The sequence below is a fragment of the Trichechus manatus genome, unplaced genomic scaffold (assembly GCF_000243295.1).
Source record: "Trichechus manatus latirostris isolate Lorelei unplaced genomic scaffold, TriManLat1.0 scaffold00288, whole genome shotgun sequence".
Lineage (NCBI taxonomy): Eukaryota > Metazoa > Chordata > Mammalia > Sirenia > Trichechidae > Trichechus > Trichechus manatus.
Genome location: NW_004444224.1, coordinates 1,247,553 through 1,265,449, shown reverse-complemented (window position 1 = coordinate 1,265,449; position 17,897 = coordinate 1,247,553). Strand labels below are relative to the sequence as shown.

The following is a 17,897-nucleotide window of genomic DNA, read 5'->3' as shown; positions in this document are numbered from 1 at the left end:
TGACTGCCCCCAATGACAAACTAGGATCAGAGGAATGAAAGGATGAGGAGAAGAACAGCTGAGCCCAGCCTTACAGACAGGGGCCACAGTACCCACCTTGGAGTGGGGAGGGTGGGATCATGTAGCCCCTGCCTAGGATTTCTCAGATCAGCTTGTAGATTCATAGTGTCTTAGTGCTAGAAGAGACCTATTGCATAGACAAAAGAGCCTGAGGCCCCGACAGGTTCCAGTGACTTGGGAATATTATGGTGAATGGTGAATGTACGACCAGAGCTTGTCCTCTGAAGAAGGGAATGGGCACAGGGGAAGGACTCTAGGAAGACTATGGTGCCCAGCCCTCTATCTTTGGTCAGCTGGGCCTCTAAACCCTATCCCAACCCTCGGCTCGTTTTCTCTGGTTTCACCTAAAATAAAAGCTGTAACAACACTTTCTGAGTTCCTGTAGCCTTTACTTTAGGTGAAGCACCCACCCCTCTGCCCCCAGGCTCCTAGGGGTGATTGACATTCCCAAGAGCTTGGTCTTGAGCCTGGGCTCCAGCATCTGCTGTGCCTCTTCTCCCAAGAGTGAGTTGTGCGAGAGGAGGCTCCCACTCCTGCTCACCCTACATGTAGGAGGTTCTTCCTTCTCCTCCATCCCCTCGCTCACTTTGCCCTGTGAGTCAGTTCATTCTCAGGCCTCTTAGAGCAGAAGCTTGGCTGTGCACAAAAGCATACAGAGCCAGAGGGGAATACTAAGGGAAGTTGGGGAGGGTGCGGGGTTTGTAGGCTGTTACAAAGAACAAAACACATGTACTAAGTGGCTGCTTACTATGCCTGGCAATGGGACAAGGGCTTTGCACATCATCAATTTATTCACAACAAATGTATTTTCACCACCTCACCGCATTTTATAGATGAGGAAACTTAAGTCTATCTCATTCCAGAACTTGAGCCCTTAACCACAATGCAGAGTAGTCTTGGAATGAAGGCTGGGCCAAAAAAACCCCCACAAAACCAAAACCCTAATATTGATGGAGGAAGAGCCATGGATGGTTCCGGAGGATGAGAGGCCATAGGTTAGCCAAGAAAAGCCAGAATAAGGTCTAGCCAGCCATTCTACAGGCCTCTCCTCAGAGGTCTCTCTCCTTCCCATTCCCCTCACTCTTCCAACACGAGGTCTCCTAGGACAGGGCTATATCAGTCTGGGGTCCCTCCCCAGTGCTGCTGACACAGCTAAACCAGAACCCTAGGAGGTTGAGGGGCCAGGATGTGTGTGAGTGAGGTGGGGAGGGGGAGAGTGGAAGGGCCAGCTCCTCGGGTTTCAGTAGCAAGAGCTTTGGGTGTCAGGTGGGTTAAAAATACAGAGGCCCCAACTCAGGGTCATTTGATACCAGTGGCTGAGGCTTGTTAAGTCCAAAGGCCTGAAGTCAGGGGCTTAGAGGGAAGGGGATTGAGTAGAAAGTGGAGAGCAGAGCATCAGAGAGAGAAAGAGAGGGAGATAGGGAGTGGGGGTGTGAGGGGGTGCAGGTGCTGGAAGGGGCAAGTGTGGAACTGGAGTGCCAGAGGGGGCAAGGAGGGGGCACAGAAGGAGGATGAAAAGGTTCTGGTTGGGGAGAATCACTGGACTGCTACCCACTGCAGGAGGGGACTAGGGAATAATGGAGCAGGCCCAAGTCACCATTTAGTCCCATCTCACACCCGTGAGGGTACAGAAGGTCAGTTTCATGTTGGAAAAAGTATAGTATTCCAATGTCTGTGTCCAATGTTCTCCCTCCTTCAGAGTGCAGCAGAAGTGAGAAATCGGGGCTGAGTGTCATCTAGGTCATCTACTGCTGGGTGGCCTGCCCACCTCTCCCATCTGTCTTCATGCTGGTCGGGGGGCTTGGGGCACATTGCCAATGCCCGTGAGGCCAGGAGATGGGATTTTGAGGTCTCTTCAGTGCTAACATGGAGCCCTGGTGGTGCAGTGGTTAAGAGTTTGGTTGCTAACCAAAAGGTCAGCAGTTTGAATCTACCAGCCGCTCCTTGGAAACCCTATGGAGCAGTTCTACTCTGTCCTACAGGGTCACTATGAGTCAGAGTCGACTTGACGGCAATGGTTTTTTTTTTTTTTTTGGTCAGTGGTAACATGCACGGCTTTAGGTAGAGCTCTGGCTTTCCCTGTGATAGTGACAGCTGTCCCTCTTGGACCCACTCCTGCTATGTTGCTGAAATAGCCTGTGGCCTTCCTTGCTCAGTCGTTCTGAGGTCCACGTCACAGGAGTGTGCAAAAGCTATGTCTCTGTCTAACAGAACCTCATGTCCCTACATGGTGCAAAATGGACATTGTCCCTCCAGAACCAGAGATGCCTAGGGTAGGGATGTCGGCCTCTCCATGGTCTCCCTCCTGCCTCAGTTTACTTGAAGGGCCTTGCAGGGTACCCAGAGTTGAACTCATTGACCCTTCCCTCACCTCCAAACTAGGATCCAAGAGGTTAGAGTCCACCTCACCCAGCCCCAACTCCTCTTTGGACCTCAGGTGCACAGAATTAATCAATTCTTGTGTTGGTTCATGGCACAAGGCCCACCTCTTCCTGTTCTCCCAGGGCTAACTTCTTCCTAGTGTTTATGCATGATCCTCTCGGTCTTTTCAAAGGGGTAGGCATGAATAGTAGCAATTCCCTGTCCTTGGAATTCACACCCTGGGGAGTTCTCCCTCCCCACTGGCCTTCAGAGTTTACTCTAGAACATGGAACCCAAGCTGTGGCAGCAGTAAAATGACTCTCCCCAGAGCCATGCTCCTCTCATCTTGGGCCTTCGGGCAGAGAACCCCTACATCTGCATCTCTACAGCATGGGATCTGGTCCAGCAGGCCTCATGCCACACCCAGTCCTTCCCCTGCATTCCTGAGGTGGGAGTGTTGAATGAAGAAAAGGAAACTGGCTGGAGCTGAGCCAGGTCACCAGCCCTGGACACAGTTCCGTCTCTTATTCAGAGAGTCTCTGTCCTGCAGCCTGGATTGCACTTGTATTGTCCTCCTCCCTTCCACATGATCAAAGAAGCCAACTTCACCTAGAAGAGACTCACAGGTCCCTAGGACCTGGAGCCAACACCCTAGTTGTCCCCCTTTTGTCCTCTATTATCAATTTAACCTCTGACCCACAATGCCTCCTCTCCACCTCCATTTTCTTGTCTCTCATTACATTTGCTCTACCCTCCACTCTCCCTAATTACCCCCATACCTCCCCTCCCCCAGCCCCAGCTTCATTTACCTCCGACTCATCTCGTCATATTTTTAGCTCAGGCGTCTCTCCCTTTTCCTTTCTTAATATGGCGATAAGCTCACAGGCCAGCATGGGGACAGGGGCTGAGGAGCCCTGGATGGTGGCGGAGGGGGAGGGAAGGAACCGCAGGGAGCCTGGGTGAGAGGTGTCGCAGGTGGGAGGACTCGGGCCCTCATGGTGCTGTCCTGGCCTCAGAAGGTTATCCATCTCTCCTGCCAACCATGGAGACATATTTAGACAGGACCAGGCAGGGGCCAAGAGATGCCAATTTCAGGGGCAGGTCGGGTTCCCTCCCCGCCCCCTCCTTCTATTCCTCCTCCTCACCCTTTTCTCTTGGCTCTGTCGGCAGTTTCTCCAGGACCCAGCAGTGTTCTCTGTCCACTGCTCTGGGCCATTCCCCACCCCGCCCCCACCTTGAGCCCTTTACCTCAGGATTCAGGACCTAGAGGCCCCTCCCCACCCCAGCTAACCTCCTTCTGGACCAGGAGAGCTGACCCAGAGCCCACTACCTCCATGAGCGCAACAGACAGGATGGGGGCCAGAGTGGTGCCGGGTCTGCAGCTGGCACTGCTGCTACTGCTAGTGCTAGGGATACCCCAGTCAGGGGTTCAGGGGGAGGAAGGGCTGGACTTCCCCCAGTATGATGGTGTGGACCGTGTGATCAATGTCAACGCAAAGAACTACAAGAATGTGTTCAAGAAGTATGAGGTGCTGGCGCTGCTCTATCATGAGCCCCCTGAGGATGACAAAGCCTCACAAAGGCAGTTTGAGATGGAGGAGCTGATCCTGGAGGTGAGTGGTGGGGCCTGAAGAGCACCCCTGGCCCGTCTCCATGGGCCCCCATCCTACAGCCCCATGTAGATCTCTAAGGGTGGGATCCAGGGGCGAGGGTCAGTGCCATAGGATCTGTCTTGACCGACAGGATACAGTGGCATGAGGCCTTAGCCAAATGACAGCAGAGACTCGGGAACCCCAAAGTACCACCATAGGTAGGCAATTGCAGGGCTGCAGGGGGCTCTCTCCTCCATGTCGCAGGAGTCTGGGAGTGCTACGACTGGGGTGTCCTTGGCAGAGGAGCAAATGAAAAGGGAGGCACTCAGGGGAAGGGGGAAAGCTGCAGTGCGATGCATGGAGCTCCCCCACCCCACCAACCTACTCTCCCAGCCAGAACATGCCCTCTCTTCATACACATTAGGGGCTGCACCCCAAAGAGATCCAAACTGAGTATCAATTTAAATATTACTGATCTTATTTGCATGCCACTTATTTAATGGCTAAATGTTTAAATATCTCCTAGATACCACCATGCCTCCTGGCGCCCTTCCAGTGCCCTCTCTCTTCCTCCCCTACTTTCATTCCCCATCAGTCCTTATTGGACCAAATTGGATGCCCAGATTGGAAAATGCTTGTGGTTGACGGAGGCTTCTGAATGCCTTTCCCATGAAGTCTCCACAAGCTGACTTCATGCTCAAAGGAAAGAGAAGGAAAAGCCCGTGTGTGGGGGACCATGGGGAGATGTAATCCCGCACACTCTCTAAGGCTGGGAATGTGTCTGTCTTAAGTGTGCTTGTCCGGGCCTCCATGACCCCTTCTCCAGCTTTGTGGTGCAGAGAGGCCTCAGCCCGTCCAGAGGCTGGAGCATTTCAGGGCGAGGCACCAGGGCTTCAGGGCTCACCTTCTTGGGTGTCCCTGTCCCCTGCTGGAGGCTGATTAATGAGCCGAGTATTTTTATCCTGAGTGCTCAGCATCCCAGGCCATTTACCTGCCAACCACCCTGCTCCCCTCTCCCTGAGAATCACAGTGTAGGGTAAAGCTGGAAGCTGAGCCCAAGGCAGAGTGAATCAGGGTGGAGGCCAAGCTGGAGGCTTATGGGGACAGCAATCTAGGGGTGTGGCTGCTATAGCCTGAGGACAGGCTGAGTGGAGAGTGAAGGGGGGCAGACCTGGATGAAAAGAGCTGGGCCTGAGTCACCTTTCCTCTCTGGGGGAGGGGTGACAGAGTGGGAGATATGGGGAAACTCTGCCCTTCCAGCAATCTGGCTTTCCCCAGTCCTCAGGGCATGACCAGATCCCCATCATGTTCCCTCCATCCTCCTTACACCACTGCCTTAGCCTCCTGCTCTCCACAACTCCTCCTACTGGGAGTCACTCTGCTAATGTCACTCCCACCCTGAGCATGGCCTTGATCAGGATGGCATGGAAGGCCCAGCCCTCAGGAGCAGGCTCCGTCACTCTGAAGCAACATAATAAGCACACTGTGAACAAGCAGTAAATCATCAAGAATTCAAATGGAACTAAAGACCAACAGGGTGGGGTTGTAGGGAAACGGAATATTTTGGATCCTAGCATAGGGTCAAGGTCCACTCTAGTATTCGCTACACCCGAGATGACCCAGTTTGAAAGCATGAGGAATAGGGGTTAGTATGAATTCCAGGGGTTAATCTTAACCCCAACCCCTCCTTCCAGTTAGCAGCCCAAGTCCTAGAAGACAAGGGTGTTGGCTTCGGGCTGGTGGACTCTGAGAAGGATGCAGCTGTGGCCAAGAAACTAGGTAAGCGGGTGGGAGGGGCAGGAAGGGGAAGGTAGTGTGTGAGACTGGGGGACCTAGCGTAGATGACTGGGTAGGCAGCCCATGGGAGCTGAGGGGCTGGGGAAGTCCACCATGCCTATTCTGAAAGGCAGAACTCAAAATTTGAGATTGGGGGGGGTGGTTATGCCTGGGGGTCCCATCCTCTATTTCTTACAGAGTTCCATGTGCAAATTCCAGAGAGGGGTCAGGTTGGCCACTTTTTAAACACAAAAATGTATCTTAGATGCTGGAGTGGAGGGGAAGGGGTACCAGGAAGTACAGTGCCCCTCTTCCAACCCCTCCCCCTCCAGAGCTGAGACCAGGGGTTATAGCACCTGGCCACCGGGAGGCAGCACAGACTTGAGCCTAAACTCCAGATATGGATGGGGGAGGGGCATGGTCAGCAAAAATGAAGTCATCTAGTCAGTAATAACCCATTGCTGTTGAGTCCATTCCAACTCATAGATACAATAATAGCAAGGGGTTAAAGGGCTGGACTGGGAGTCGGCTACTTGAGTCCTCAGAAGAGGTAGCCTGAATATTCGTCTACAGTTAACACAGGGAGAGAAAGGAAGAAATACTGCTGGAATCTCTACCTCCTGGTTCCCCCATAAAGCGAGCATCTTGGCCTAAATCCAGGGCATGACATCAGGGGTGTAGAGGCTAAGGGGCAGTGGAAGTGAGTGGGGCAGGACAAAGGAGAGCAGAGGATGTGGGCTTGAGTCGGATGGTTGAATGAGGAGCAACCTGGAATTTGGACCCTTAGATCTGTGGGAAGCTTGGGATCTTGGCTCACCTCTGGCTCACTCCCTAGGATTAATTGAAGAAGACAGCATTTATGTGTTCAAAGGAGATGAAGTCATTGAGTATGATGGCGAGTTTTCTGCTGACACCCTGGTGGAGTTTTTGCTTGACGTGAGAATTCTCCTGGATCTGATGGCTTGCTTTGACTTCTCGCGCGTCCCCCGATAAAACCCAACACACACACACATATAATTTGTCAACATCCAACCCTCTTCTCCCTAAACGCCTCTTTCTGGTTCTCCCAGTAAGGATAGAAACTCACTCTCTTCCTTCAATGTCCTTACTCTTCCAGGTCCTAGAGGATCCTGTGGAGTTAATTGAGGGTGAAAAAGAGCTGCAGGCGTTTGAGAATATCGAGGATGAGAACAAACTCATTGGCTACTTCAAGAACAAAGACTCAGAGCGTGGGTAACCCTCAAACTCCTCTGTATCCCTGCCTGAATCCCCAGTTTCATCTCTCCTTCCACGTCTCCACTTCACCACTATCTCTGCAGCTCTATCTCCTAACTCCCTGCATCACTTCTCCCTACCCTGGTCACCTCCACCAACTGATCACATCCCCCTGCACTCTGGGTGTTTCCCAGACACACACCCCCATCATCCTACCTTCCCCCTACTGCAGCCCTCTCAGTTGAAAGGCGCGGCTTCTCGAGATGAAATTCTCCTCACCCCCAGCCCCAGGTCTCCTTACCCACTCAATGCTTTCAAAGAAGAATTGGAAAGAGGCAGATCGGGGATGATTCCCTGGCAGACCCTGGTTCCCCAAAGACTGACTCTGTATCCCCTCTCAGATTTCAAAGCCTATGAGGACGCAGCGGAGGAGTTTCATCCCTACATCCCCTTCTTCGCCACCTTCGACAGCAAGGTTCTCCAGTTGTGGCTCTGTTGGGTCTCCCTCACTCCCCTGTGCTGCCCTCCAGCCTCCACTCCCAGAATCTATGGGGGATCTGCCCTTCCCACAAGCCAGCACTCTCCCAGTACGCCAGGCCCTTCCTGCCTCATAGAGCTTAGAGCTGAAAGGGGCTTTAGATTATCTAACCCACCTCTCTCATGTTGAACTGAAGCCCAGAGAAGCTAAGAAACTTGCCCAATGTCACAGTGACAATGACAAGACTAGGACCCAGTTCCCCAACTCCCTTCCTAGCATGTGTTCTCCTGTAAATACTGCTTCTCAGCTTGCTCCTGCGTTCCCCCCCACAACTCCTCCCTGCCCCCCAACCCTGAAGGTGGCAAAGAAGCTGACCCTGAAGATGAACGAGATAGACTTCTATGAGGCCTTCATGGAAGAGCCTGTGACCATCCCAGACAAGCCCAATACTGAAGAGGAGATTGTCAGCTTCGTGGTGAAGCACAGGAGGTGGGGTTCTAGGGCACTCCTCTGACTGGGGTCTGCTCCTTCTTGGGCTAGAAAGCCCATCTGTGACATAGGCTCGGGGACACTCAGCCCACCAGGCAGCTGGTCCCGCTCAGAGATAAATGTGCTTCTGGGGAGCAGTGCTCCTTGATACACTGATAATTTTTGTAGAATAGTCTACAGCCCAGTACTTAGCCCCGAGCCATGTACAGAGGAAATCCTCCTTCAATGTGCATTGTTCATTGTGATGTCGTGATTTACACCACGAAGTCAGCACATGAGTGCTTTCTGTCTCTATTATTATATTTAATCCTTTTAACAACCTCAGTTACAGAGGTTCCACAGGTCATGACAGAACTGGGATTCTAACCCAGATCTGTCCCATGTTTGTCCTAATACATTACCCTATACAGCTGATCCTCAATGGGGGAAAGGAGGAGAGAGATTTTGCCCTTCAGGGGACATTTGGCAATCGATGTCTGGAAACATTTTCTGTTGGGGGGCGGGGTGCTACTGGCATCTCATGAGTAGAGGCCAAGGATGCTGCTAAACATCCTGCAAGGCACAGGACAGCCCCCACAACAAAAAATTCTCCAGCTCAAAATGTCAATAGTGCCAAGGTTGGGAAATCCTGTTCTACACACACACACACACACACACACACACACACACACTTCTCTTGCTTCACAGTACTCCACAACTGGGGATGGCCATTCATCAGTGTCAACACTACTTACTCGCATTCTCTCCCACTAGATTATGGTCCCCTTCGTCTGGCAGAGCCCATGTTTGCCTTGTTCAGCTCTACATTCACAGCATCTAGCACAGTGCTTAGAGCATATCAGGCACTCAATTTTATTGAATAAGCGACTGAATAAATAAATCAATGAACCCATATGTCCAGTTCTCTCTCACCGTTCTCCCAAATACTCTCTTCCAGTCCTCTTTGCCCAACTTCCCCTCTCCCACTTGCTTTCATATGCAATGATTCGGGCCTGGTGCCCAGAGCTTAGACTTTGTCATTTGGCTTTGTTCTGGGCTGCAAGCTCTCTGTGTCCCGGGCATGACCCAGAGGCAGCCTCTGCCACAGGGAACCTCTGGAGGGGGCTGTCCTTCTCACCCACCCAGTTGTTGTTGTTATGTGCCTTGGAGTCATTCTTGATTCATAGCGACCCCATGTGACAGAGTAGAACTGCTCCGTAGGATTTTCTTGGCTGGAATGTACGGAAACAGACTGCCAAGTCTTTCTCCCACAGAACCACTGGGTAGGTTTGAACCACCAACCTTTCAGATAGCATTCAAGTGCTTAATGGTTTGCACACCAGGGCTCCTTACCCACTAAATAGTGACCTGCTATCCATCTCTTCTAGATCAACCCTGAGGAAACTGAAGCCTGAGAGTATGTATGAGACCTGGGTGAGTGCCTCTGGCCAGGGCCAGGCCCTCAGGGAGCATGGGTTGTGGAAGACTCAAGTCCTAGAAACATCCCACCTTCTGCTCCTCACACCCCGCTTCTAGAAAAGACAGTGCACCAGCAAAGGCTGAAGGTTTTCTGTTCTGAAGAACACATCAGGAATTGGGAGGCAGACATAAGTGGATGAAGATGACAAGGGAAGCACCCCAAGCACTGGGGCTAAAGGGAGTTCCAGAGGAGTTGTGGGGGCCCTGGAGCTGAAAGGGGCAGTGTCACTTGGAAAAGGGTCACCACCACAAAAATATACCTGGGCAGAAGCTGGGTTTCCACAAAATTCAGGTTCAAGGAAGGTCTAGGGTCTGTTCTGTACTCTCCAACTTCAGGGAGTATAGCTGACCCTCCCCCTGCCCCCACAATAGGAGGATGATCTGAATGGAATCCACATTGTGGCCTTTGCAGAGGAAGCTGATCCTGGTGAGGGAAGAATACTGGACTGGATTGGATAGGGGATGGGCAGTAGTGGTGGGAAAGAGATGGGTGTGCCTGTTGGAGCAGAGTCTGCATGCATCCTGGGGCTGAAGATAGGGTGTTTTGGGAGGCAGGGAAATAGATCTCGACTCCTTTTTCCTCTGTGCCTCATTCCTCCCCGCATCTTCCTCATGCTTCTCACTTGTTTTCCCTCCAAGATGGCTTTGAGTTCTTAGAGACACTGAAGTCTGTGGCCCAAGAGAACACTGACAACCCTGATCTTAGCGTCATCTGGATTGACCCTGATGACTTCCCCCTGGTAAGAGGTTAACAACCTGGTCACATACAGCTACCCTCAGGTGGGGCCTCAGACTGGGGCATCTTCTGAGGAGGAGTTTGTTTCTGAGCCCCTACCCCCATCTCCTATCTGGGGGCCCTGGGAGGTTATGCCTGTTGCACGCTTAAGGGCACTGTGGTCATTGAGGTAATCTGGGATGGAGGAAACAGGCATAAAAGGGAGTTGCTTGGGATAAAACACATGGTTCCCAGAGCAGAGGCTGGGCAGGTACCTCATTGCCCCAGGGCTGACTCCTTCTAGAGAAAACCAGAGTTCTGGTGAGCAGATGGGCATGTTAACTCTGCACATGAGTAGACACACTCTATCTTAAAAGATTTCATGTCTCAGGGGATGGTTTTATTCCCAGCTGAATCTCCAACACTTAGCACTCATTGTTGAAGGAGTAACTTAATGAATAAACAGAAATGTGAGGAACATGAGCAATCACCAGGCATATCCACCTCATTTTAGAGATGTAGAAAGTGAGGGTCAGCGAGAACTGACTTGCCCAAGATCCCAAGGTCAGTTAACAGCAGATCCAGGATCTGAACGGCATTTCCTATTTAGTTTTCCTCAGGAAGGAGGGGCCAGCGTCCCTTTCTGACACTTTCCCTTTGGAATTTCTACTCTTTTTCTGCTCAACTCTACCCATTCTCTTCAGGACCTACAGCTGGACTCACTCTTATCCACTGCGGATTCATAATATCCTCTCTTTATCCCTGGGCTGACCCTCACACTCACCTCCTTGGATTTAATGGCTCCTAGACTCCATTAAGTTGTCATATTTGGGTCTCTCTACAGCTGGTCCCATACTGGGAGAAGACGTTTGACATCGACTTGTCAGCTCCACAAATAGGAGTTGTCAACGTCACTGACGTGAGTTTTCTTCCTTCACCCCCTATCGGCCCCCAACTCTGTTTCCCAGCATAGCTAGCTCTCCTCTGCTCTGCTAAGTAGGGTTTTAGTCCTTCCCAGAGGAAGTAGGCATGCCCAGTCTAATGGCTGGATAGAAGGGAAGATTCATGACCTGAACACTCCTTACTCCTTTTGGAACCTGTGGCTCATCCTTCAGCGCCCAGTTCAGATCTTCTCCTCTCCATGAAGTCTTTCCAGATCTTCCTTTTGGAGTCATTCCTTTCTTGGCACTCCCAGAGTCCACTGGCATCTAGAACATGACTTTTATATGGCTATTTATGTATCAGGTCTGTCTCTCCCAGTAGACTTTGAGCTCTTTGAGGGCAGAAATCTCATGCACACATAGTAGGTGCTTCAAAAATGTTTGAGTTGAATAAGCCACAGTCTTTGCTTTCAAAGAACTCTCGGTCTTAACTGGGGAGGCAGAAGTGGATCCTATTAACTACAATACAAGGCCAGATCTGTATAATAAAGGTGTAAATAAAATGCTAGGAAAACACAGAGGAGAGAAAAGCGATTTCTGCTTCAGAAAACCAGAGAAGGGTTTAAGAGGAAGTAGCATTTAAATTGCGTTTCAACAAGTGAAGAGTAAGCAGAGTTACTTCCAAACTAAGCCAGGGCAAAGGTTTAAAAGTAGGAAAGTGAATATCAGGTTCAGGAAACAGCAAATCATTTTGTGTGGCTTTAGAGTCTAGGGATCACTGAGGATGGTCCTGGAAAAGCAGGTTATGGAAAGCCTTGAATGCTGAAGAGTTGCTGATTGTATTCTATAGGCCACGAAGAGCGGCCAGTGGTTTTGCATCAAGGGCATGATAGACAGGTCTGTTTTAGGAAGCTCAGTATGGCAAGAGTATGGATGAAAGATTGCAGGGAAAAGGTCTCTTTGTCAATCCATTCTTTCTTTCCATTCACTCCCACTGTCACTATTCTAACCTAGACCATCACTTGGACTGCTTCCTTGGCCACTAACAGAAGGGAAGTGACATGTGACGGGGATGCAGGGGAAGGATATACAGTCCAGTGAGTGGGAGGACATATCCAAAGACCCAAGCCGGGCTTACCTTCTGGCCCCTGTCCATGCTATCTCCTAGGCGGATAGCATATGGATGGAGATGGACAACGAGGAGGACCTGCCTTCTGCTGAGGAGCTGGAGGACTGGCTGGAGGACGTGCTGGAGGGCGAGATCAACACAGAGGATGATGATGAGGAGGACGACGATGATGATGATGATGACTAGTTAGCTGTGGCAACCGTCTTCCAGCTCCAACTGATCTTCTCATGCTCCCTTCTGCCTTCCCTGTCCTTCTTTGAGCTCCTCCAGGGACACTAGGCCATTCTCTGTCATAGAGCCCATTGGGGTCTATATGCTGGTGCTGAGACCCTGGTCCCCCTCATCTGATGAGGAAAGGAGCTACTTTGCCGTAGACGCCAGCCAAGCCCTCTCATCTAACGTGTTTCCTGTCTCATAATTTACCAACATCTATTATTTGTTTTTTCCATCACTCTCTACACTCTTTCTCCTGATTCTCCTCTTGCCATATCTACAGGTCCCCTTCTTTCCCGTTCCTTCCACCTAAGCAACCCTTCCCTCACTCTCGCAAAACCTATCCCTGACTGTCTGAAGGGTAGTGTTTGAGGCTGTATCACAGCAATCTCTTGTTAATGTATTTGGGTCAAATGAGGGGCCTCAATAAAGAGATCTGGGGCAGAATGAGCAAATGTCTGTTGATGAAGTCTCACCCCTGTGAAGGAGGGAGGAGGCTGGGACGGGGGAGGGGGAGGTGGGGGATGGCTTGGGTGTGAGTGCCTTGATAGGAGTGGGCAGGGATTCGGGGCTCCCTCCGGGCAGTCATCCCGGAGAAGCCTGGATTATTTATCCGTTTCGAGTCAGCAAGCCTATTCTGAACACATGGTGTTTGTCTAGCACCGCTGTTAGGCTCTGGAAGAATAGAGAATGCCAGTCCTGTCCCTGCTCCTGAGCAGATCAGGCTCACTGGGAAGTCAAGACAAGCACACTAAACAATTGAAGAAAAATAGAAAGCAATATGTAATTAAGTGATTACGCACTGTTGGATAGCACTCTCCCTGCAGCTCTTACTTGAACTTCAAGGCTGAGCCCAAACTCAGCAAGTCCTTCCCAGAGCAGGCCCTCCCTGCAGTCCTCTCATCTGGGTTCCCACTGCTGTCTCTATACACCTCACGTGCAAGCTCAGCACATTCTAGATGGTTCTTCATCTACATCTACATGTCTGTCTTCCTCACTAGCCTGTGAGCCTTGTGAAGGCAGGGACCAGGGCTTTTTCTCTGTGTCCATAGGGCCTGGCTCTCAAAAAGTTCCTAATCAATGTTTGTTAAAAGAAGGAATGAATGAAAGAACAGAATGGACTCCTAAGAAAGAGATCAGAGTGGACTGGATGGCTTCATAACAGATGTGAGCTTTTTCTAGGGTTAAATGAGGAGTGGGGTTTGACTGGTGGCAAAGGAGATGGGGAGAGGACATCTCAATTGGTGGAAACAACAGACACACAGGAAGTATGTGCCTGTTATATTGGGGACACAGAGAGACAATTTCAAGCGGTGGTAGTGAGGTTGGGTGGGCATATGGGGTTGGCTTGTGCAGGTATTTGAATTTAATCCTGGGAGCTGGGGGAGGGGGCTGCTGTTGTTGTTAGGTGTCATCAAGTTGGTTCTGACTCATAGTGACCCTGTGTACAACAAAACAGAACACTGCCTTGTCCTGCACCATCCTCAAAATCATTGCTACATTTGAGCCCATTGTTGCAGTCACTGTATCAATCTATCTTGGTGAGGGTCTTCCTCATTTTCACTGACCCTCTTCTTTACCAAGCATGATGTCCTCCTCCAGGGACTGGTCTCTCCTGATAACATGTCCAAAGTATGTGAGATGAAGTCTTGCCATTCTTGTTTCTGAGGAGCATTTTGGTATACTTCTTCCAAAACAGATTTGTTCATTCTTCTAGCAGTACATGGTATATTCAATATTCTTTGCCAACACCATAACTCAAATCTTCCTCAGTCTTCTTTATTCATTGTTCAGCTTTCGCATGCATATCAGGTAATTGAAAATACCACGACTTGGGTCAGGTGCACCTCAGTCCTCAAAGTGACATCTTTGCTTTTCAACACTTTGAAGAGGTCTTTTGCTGCAGACTTGCCCAGTGGAATGCACTGTTTGATTTCTTGACTGCTGCTTCCATGGGTGTTGATTGTAGATCCAAGTAAAATGAAATCCTTGACAACTTCAATATTTTCTCTGTTTATCATGCTGTTGCTTACTGGTCCAGTTGTGAGGATTTTTGTTTTCTTTATGTTGAGGTGTAATCCATACTGAAGTCTGTAGTCTTTGATCTTCGTCATTAAGTGCTTCAAGTGTTCACTTTCAGCAAGCAAGGTTGTGTCATCTGCATATGGCAGGATGTTCATGAGTCTTCTACCAATCCTGATACCACGTTCTTTTTCATATAATCCAGTTTCTTGGATTATTTGCTCAACATACAGATTGAATAGGTATGGTGAAATGATACACCCATGATGCACTCCTTTCCTGATTTTATACTACACAGTATGCCCTTGTTCTGTTCAAATGACTGCCTCTTGATCTATGTGCAGGTTTCTCATGAGCACAATTAAGTGTTCTGGAATTCCCATTTTTTGCAGTGTTATCCATAATTTGTTATGATTCACAGAGTTGAATACCTTTGCATAGTCAATAAAACACAGGTTTACACAGGTAAACATTGTTAAGGGTTAAATTGTGTCCCAAAAAAATGTATGTCAACTTAGCTAGGCCACGGTTCCAAGTATTGTGTATTTGTCCACCATCTTGTAATCTGAAGTGATCATCCGATGTGTTGTAAATCTTAACCTCTATGAGGTTAATGAGGCAGAATTAAAGGCAATTATGTTAATGAGGCAGGACTCAATCTACAAGATTAGGTTGTATCTTGAGTCAATCTCTTTTGAGATATAAAAGAGAGAATCGAGCAGAGAGGAAAGGGGACCTCATTACCACCAAGCAAGAAGAACCAGAAGCAAAGCGCCTCCTTTGGTCCCAGAGTCCCTGTACTGAGAAGCTCCTAGACCAGGGGAAGATTGATGACAAGGACTTTCCCTCAGAGCTGACAGAGATAGAAAGCCTTCCCCTGGAGCTGGCACCCTGAATTTGGACTTCTAGTCTCCTAAATGTGAGAGAATACATTTCTCTTTGTTAAAGCCATCCACTTGTGGTATTTCTGTTATAGCAGCACTAGATACCTAAGACAACATCTATCTGGTATTCTCTACTTTCAGCCAAGATCCATCTAACATCAGCAATGATATCGCTTCGTTCCATGTCCTCTTTTGCATCCAGCTTGAATTTCTGGCAGTTCCCTGTTGATGTACTGTTGCAATCATTTTTTGAATTTGCATGTGATATTAACGATATTGTTCAATAATTTCCACATTCTGCTGGATCACTTTTCTTTGGAATGGGCCCAAATATGGATCTCTTCCAGTCAGCTGGCCAGGTAGCTGCCTTTCAAATTTCTTGACATAGACGAGGGAGCACTTCCAGCACTGCATCCGTTTGTTGAAACTTCTCAATTGGTATTCCCTCAGTTCTCAGAGCATTGTTTTTTGCCAATGCCTTCAGTGCAGCTTGGACTTCTTCTTTCAATATGATCAGTTCTTGATCATATGCTACCTCCTGAAATGGTTGAACATTGACCTATTCTTTTTGGTACAGTGACCCTGTGTATTCCTTCCATCTTCTTTTGTTGCTTCCTACATCATTCAGTATTTTGCCCATAGAATCCTTCAGTATTGTAACTCAAGGCTTAAATTTTTTTCTTCAGTTTTTTCAGCTTAAGAAACACTGAGTGTATTCTTCCCTTTTGGTTTTCTAACTCTAAGTCTTTGCACATGTCATTACAATACTTTACCTTGTCTTCTCGAGCCGCCCCTTGAAATCTTCTGTTCAGCTCTTTTGCTTCATGATTTCTTTGATTCGCTTTAGCTGCTCTACATTTAAGAGCAAGTTTCAGAGTCTCTTCTGACATCCATTTTGGTCTTTCCTTTCCTTCTTGTCTTTTAAATGATCTTTTTCTTTCTTCATGTATGATGTCCTTGATGTCATCCCACAACTCATCTGGTCTTCTGTCATTAGTGTTCAATGAGTCAAATCTATTCTCAAGATGGTCTCTAAATTCAGATGGGATATACTCAAGGTCACACTTTCGCTCTTATGGACTTGTTTTAATTTTATTCAGCTTCAGCTTGAACTTGCGTATGAGCAACTGATGGCCTCTGGCCCTGATGATATTGAGCTTCTCCATCATCTCTTTCCACAGATGCAGTGGATTTGATTCCTGTATATTCCATCTGGTGAGGTCTATGTGTATAGTTGCCAGTTTATGTTGGTGAAAAAAAGATATTTGCAATGAAGTAGTCATTGATCTTACAAAATTCTACTCGTTTCTATCACCAAGGCCATATTTTCCAACTACCGATCCTTTTTTGTTTTCAACTTTTGCATTCCAACCACCAGTAATTACCAATGCATCTTGATGGTATATTTGATCAATTTCAGACTGCAGAAGTTGGTAAAAATCTTCAATTTCTTCATCTTTGGCATTAGTTTTTGGTGCATAAATTTGAATAACAGTCGTATTAACTGGCCTTCCTTGCAGGCGTATAGATATTATCCCATCACTGACAGTGTTGTACTTCAGGATAGATCTTGAAATGTTCTTTTTGACAATGAATGTGACACCATTCCCTCTCAATTTGCCATTCCCAGCATAGTAGACCACATGATTTTCTGGTTCAAGATGGCCAGTACCAGTCCATTTTAGTTCACTAATGCCTTGGATATCAATGTTTATGTGTTCCATTTCGTTTTTTGATGATTTCCCATTTTCCTAGATTCATACTTCATACATTCCACATTCTGATTTATTAATGGATGTTTGAAGCTGTTTCTTCTCGTTTTGAGTCATACCACAACAGCATATGAAGGTGCTGAAAGCTTTACTCTGTCCACGTCATTAAGGTCGACTCTACTTTGAAGAGGCAGCTCTTCCCTAGTTGTCTTTTAAGTGCCTTCCAACCTAAGGGGCTCATCTTCCGGCACTATATCAGACAATGTTTCACTGCCGTTTATAAGGTTTTTACTGGTCAATTTTTTTAGAAGTAAATGCCAGGTCCTTCTTCCTAGTGTGTCTTAGTCTGGAAGCTCTGCTGAAACCCGTCCACCATGGATGACCCTGCTGGTATTTGACATACCGGTGACATGGCTTCCAGCATCACAGCAACATGCAAGCCACCGCAGTAAGACAAACTGACAGAAAAGTGGTGGTGGGTGGGGAGGACATCATTTAATCTGGCAATGAGAAGCAGGATGGATATGGGGAAGGGAGATGATGAGATACAGAAGGCAGAGGGCCCAGCTCTTATAATCAGAGACTTGTAATACTCAAGGCAAAGGTGGGAGAACATGGACTAGAGTGGTGTCCATGGGAATGAAGAGAAGAGGTTGGGTTTTCTACAATGGGAATCCCACAGGCCTGGGCCCTGCTGGGGGTCCTGGCAGGAAGAACCCGCATTCTCTCCAGGACAGGTCCAGGCTGAGGGCAAGTGTAGGAGCTGGGGGGCAGGGGTGGGAAAACCAAGCAGCTAAACAAGCCCATAAATGATACCCGTTACTTTTCATATATGAGGTGTAAGGGTGGTGCTGGGAGACTTAGAGGATTTCTAAGTATGGGAAAGATGAGACCTGAGATTAGAAAAGTTTT

The 17,897-nt window shown here is 48.6% G+C and overlaps 1 protein-coding gene across 1 annotated transcript; it reads left to right on the top strand.

Moving 5' to 3' along the window:
• The first annotated feature begins 3,505 nt into the window (after window positions 1-3,505).
• CASQ1 (calsequestrin 1) lies at window positions 3,506-12,817 on the top strand. The gene is made up of 11 exons (XM_004390199.1): window positions 3,506-4,034; window positions 5,708-5,792; window positions 6,625-6,725; window positions 6,907-7,018; window positions 7,406-7,479; window positions 7,841-7,971; window positions 9,339-9,384; window positions 9,802-9,856; window positions 10,069-10,169; window positions 10,989-11,063; window positions 12,194-12,817. The coding sequence occupies exons 1-11, from the start codon at window positions 3,756-3,758 to the stop codon at window positions 12,338-12,340; spliced, it is 1,206 nt and encodes a 401-aa protein (XP_004390256.1). The 5' UTR covers window positions 3,506-3,755; the 3' UTR covers window positions 12,341-12,817.
• The last annotated feature ends 5,080 nt before the right edge of the window (window positions 12,818-17,897 follow it).